At 38.3% G+C, this 4,446-nt stretch overlaps 1 protein-coding gene across 1 annotated transcript; it reads right to left on the bottom strand.

Moving 5' to 3' along the window:
• Positions 1-1,065: 1,065 nt before the first annotated feature.
• Positions 1,066-4,244, bottom strand: LOC132602913 (receptor-like protein EIX2). The gene has a single exon (XM_060315726.1). The coding sequence runs from the start codon at positions 3,887-3,889 to the stop codon at positions 1,256-1,258; it is 2,634 nt and encodes an 877-aa protein (XP_060171709.1). The 5' UTR covers positions 3,890-4,244; the 3' UTR covers positions 1,066-1,255.
• Positions 4,245-4,446: the final 202 nt, after the last annotated feature.

Below are 4,446 nucleotides of genomic sequence, written 5' to 3'. Positions count from 1 at the left end.
TGTAGGGAGAGTTTGCATTCAAAATTTTGCATGAGGCATAGCAAAGTTAGGCCTCAGTTAGAGTTTTGAATGCAAAACACTTTGCTATGCCTCAGGCAGAATTTTGAATGCAAACTCTGCTTGCAGGGATAGTTTTGTATGCCTGCAGGTAGACTTGGCATTGAAAATTCTGCCTGAGGCATGCAAAACTCTACCTACGAATCTCAACTTATGCCTTGCGAATTTTTATTTTATTTTTTGACTAAGTGGGGATTCGAACCCGGAACCAAGGGGCTTCTAGCGAAGGGCAAAATTTAAAGACCACCAATTTATGGGGCATAAATTAAAGACCAATGCTTTTGAAGGGCAATCCGCACAAACAAAATGGTGTAATTACTATCTCCCAATTACGCCCAATAACATGTCGACCATATAGTTATTGGGTCTGACAAATATGTCAGACTGTGTAATTACACCCGATTCCAATCACACGGGTGGCTTCCCCATCAGACCTTTAATGAAGTGGCATCTAATTTTTTAAGGATTTTAAATAAAAAATAGAAAATATTAAATGCAACCCAATAAGATACCTCCTATTTCATCCAATACCTAACCTATAAAATCCCTTTTTCTATGCTAAACAAAAGGGAGATTGCATCAACGGCTGAAGTTTTAACTTAAGGAGAGATCTTGCTGCTATTACTATTATGACCTCCAACCAAGCAGATCTACGACTCAGAATTAATCCACGTATAGTATAAATAGAGCTGACGTGGAAATTGAAATCAGTTATTGATAACGGTCTTCTACATGTCCTGTGAACTGTGATCTTACAGAATGAGTTATTCAAGTAAGTATACGACCTGCCAATAATAGGGGTGTTAGGGAATGAGAGATATGATCTTGCTTTAGTCAATGAAATTAGAAAATACGATAATTACTAAGGGAGCACTTTTAATCCTAGAAATAATTACTTAAAAAGAGCCCATAAAATTAGAAAATAAGATACTTAAGTTTAACCCGTGAAATAAATTACTTAATTTTAGTACATGAAAAGCAGTTAGAACACATTCTCGTGTTCTTTCTTGAGCTGATTTTAGCAAACAAGACAAACATTTAGGTAGGTATTGACATGCACTTTTTCTTGTAGAAAAGTAATTTGTACTATAATGAAAATAAATCATAAACTACAACAGAATGGCAGAGACAAACTCCTATATATAACTCCACTTATTGAATACCTTGCTAAAGTTGACAAACACTTTTCAACATTTTCCTAATTGTTTCTTCTACACGTTAAATATCCTAACATTTTATGCTGAAAACTCCATGACCATTCGTTGAACTCCAAAATGCATGTCTCTATAAATCTGAAATAAGCAATTCTCCATCTTTTCTTGATGACCAAAGTGCCAAAAAATACCCAGAAGCCAACCATGTATCCCAAACCAACAACAGCAAAGAACCATATTTTCTCAAGTTTATCTTCATCATCTGTTTCTCCTTCGTCATCCGTTCCACTATCAGATGTTGTAGTCCTGTCACCAACACATTGTTTCAAAGGAGGACCACAAAGTGCAACATTTCCTTGGAAAATTGTTGGATCAACTTTGGTTTGGAACTGAGTACTAGTGGGAATTTTTCCTGTCAACTTATTGTAAGACAAGTTAAAGTGAGTCAGAAAGTCTAAAGTAGCTATGCTTGGTGGGATAGGACCTGACAATTGATTTATGGAAAGATCCAAGGTTTCAACCCATCCTAACTTTCCAATATCTGTCGGTATATTTCCTGTCAAATGGTTCCTGGACAAGTTCAAAGTCCAAAGTTTGTGTAAGCTTGTTATCTCTACTGGGATTTCTCCGGATAAACTGTTGCTCGAGAGATCGATACTATTGACCAGGTAAAGGGTATTATAATAATAAAGTATTCTTCCTTTTGCCTCCAGTTTTAGTTTCCCTTGATATTGTCCAGCTTCTGCATCAGTTAGCTCAACCTTGAAGGCTTCCAAATTGCTAAAACAGGACGGGATAGAACCAGATAAGTTGTTTCCGGAAAGGTCCAGTATGTGAAGAGCTGAAAGGGTACATATCTTTAAAGGAATGGGGCCAGAAAACCTATTATTCCTTACACTGAGGATTGACAGTGATCTCATTGTTTCCCCTAGTGAAGATGGGATTAGCCCTGAGAATTGATTGTTACTAAGATCAATGCTAATCATTTTCGTGCAATTTCTCAAACTCGAAGGCAATTCTCCAGAGAGATTGTTGCCTGAGAGTCTTAAGAACATCAGAGAAGATAGAGAACCTAGTGAACCTGGAATTTGGCCGGATAGATGGTTCTCTGACATATCTATCCGATAAAGATATGGTAGCTTAGCCCAGAAATCAGGAAACTGTCCGATAAGTTGGTTATTATTGAGGGCTAAAGTATTCAATTGATTGATGTCACCGATGCACAAGGGAATGGTGCCATTTAGGTTGTTCATGGAGATGTCCAAGTCTGTTAAATCGGGAAGTGCTCCACAGATGTTGAGAGGAATAGGTCCTAAAAACAAGTTATTCCTCAAATACAATGATGTAACATTAGAAGACCATAGTGGGAGAGGTCCCTCGAACCTATTGGTGCTTAAATCGACATTGGCTTCAATGTTGAACTGAAATTTGTTCGGAATCTTCCCTGTCAAGTTGTTGTATGCCATGTCTAGATCATCCAGCTTCAAATCCAACTCTACAAACCAATCTGGTACAGCATCTGAAATCCCTGCGGTATTGAATATTATGCTGGTGAGCTCATTCTGATCCTTCAGCCAATGTGGGAATTTGGGGCCTAATTGGCATGACTGGATAGTCAAGAATGTCAGCTTGAATGGAGGAGTCCAACTTGGGTTGATGTTGAATGCCAAGGTAATATTGCTACCAAGTTTCACGCCAACTGAAAATTCTTGCAAGTTAGAAAGGTTAAGTAAATGGGCTTCTGTGACAATACCTTCCCACATATTCTCAGATATGTCCAATGAGACCATCGACGTGAGCTGCCCGATGTTAGGGGTGAGGTTCCCACTCATTTTGTTTGATGTGAGGTAGAGTGTCTCCAAGGATGATAAGTTCCCTATAGCTTCAGGTATTGTTCCTGTCAATGAGTTGTACCTCAGTTGAAGATCTTTTAACTTCCTCAAGTGGCCTAATGTAGCAGGAAGATTGCCAGTCAATGCATTGTGACTCAAGTCTAATGTCTGCAAGTTGTTGCTTTGGCATTCTGATAAAGCATCGATGAAATTAGTAATGTTTCCACTGATGTTGTTGTCATTGAGGATCAAAGTCTTCAAATTGCATAGTTTCCCCAAGCTTCTGTTGAGTGTCCCATTGAAACCATAGTTGGAAGAAAGATCAAGGTATTCAAGGGAATTGAGCTTTGCAAACTCATCAGGCAGTTCACTAAGAATATTGTTGGAGCTTAGGTCAAGATGGACAAGGTTACTAAGTTTGAATATCCATCGAGGGAAAATACTTGAGTTGAAAGCATTGTTGGAAAGATCAAGTACCAAAAGGGAAGTAAGTTTTAGGGATGGAAGAGAAGATGGAAGGTTTAAAAGTTGACATTGACGCAAGTGCAACTCCAAGAGAGAAGGAAGATGATTATTGATTGTTAGAAGCCAAGAATTAGTAGCTTTGCTAAGATCTGAACCTCCCAAATTTAAGTGTTCCAAAGAAGAAAGTCCTTTTAGCCATTCAAGGTCTTTCTCAGCTGGCTGATCCGAGTAGGAACTCAAATCAAGAACTCGCAAGTTTGAGAGGTTTCCTAAAAATGGAGATATTGAACCAGAAAAAGAAGCTCCAGAAAGATTGAGATACCTCAATTCTTTGATTTGACCAATGAATTCAGGCACTTGGATTCCTTCAAAATTGTTCATGCTCAAGTCTAAGTATCTCAAGTGTTGTAACTCAAGTAAAGATGGATTAATCTCACCTCCCAATTCATGGTTACTTGAAAATTTGTTCCTGAGGTCAATCCTTACGACGTTTCTGGTCTTATTGTCACAGCTTACACCAAGCCATTGACAACAATCTTCTTGATCAACCCAAGAAGATAGCCTGCTTGCAGGATCTGTGAGATGTTCTTTAACTTTTAGCAGTGCATTCTTCTCTGTTTCAATGCAAGTGCCTACACTGAAGGTGCCAGCAGAGGAAACAAAGTGGTAGTTTATGCAAGTGAAATACAAAAGTTGAGATAACAATATGAGAAAGATAAGTTGAAATGAGTTGCTGTCCATAGTTGCTTGTTATGAATGAACTAGGGAGGAAAATGTCTTGTCATTTATAGGCGTAATTAGTTGGAAAATTTAAGCCAGTCTATTGACCTTGACACCATTTACTTAGGAAAGAGTCTTAGTGCTTGTGGTGTCAAAGTCAATGAGCCTTCTGGTGGTGCACTGGTGTCCAAGTCAATAACACTAAAACATCAATTGAC

Source organism: Lycium barbarum, chromosome 7 (genome assembly GCF_019175385.1).
Source record: "Lycium barbarum isolate Lr01 chromosome 7, ASM1917538v2, whole genome shotgun sequence".
Lineage (NCBI taxonomy): Eukaryota > Viridiplantae > Streptophyta > Magnoliopsida > Solanales > Solanaceae > Lycium > Lycium barbarum.
Note: the sequence above shows the minus strand (reverse complement) of the source record. Positions and strands in the feature narration are given on the sequence as shown.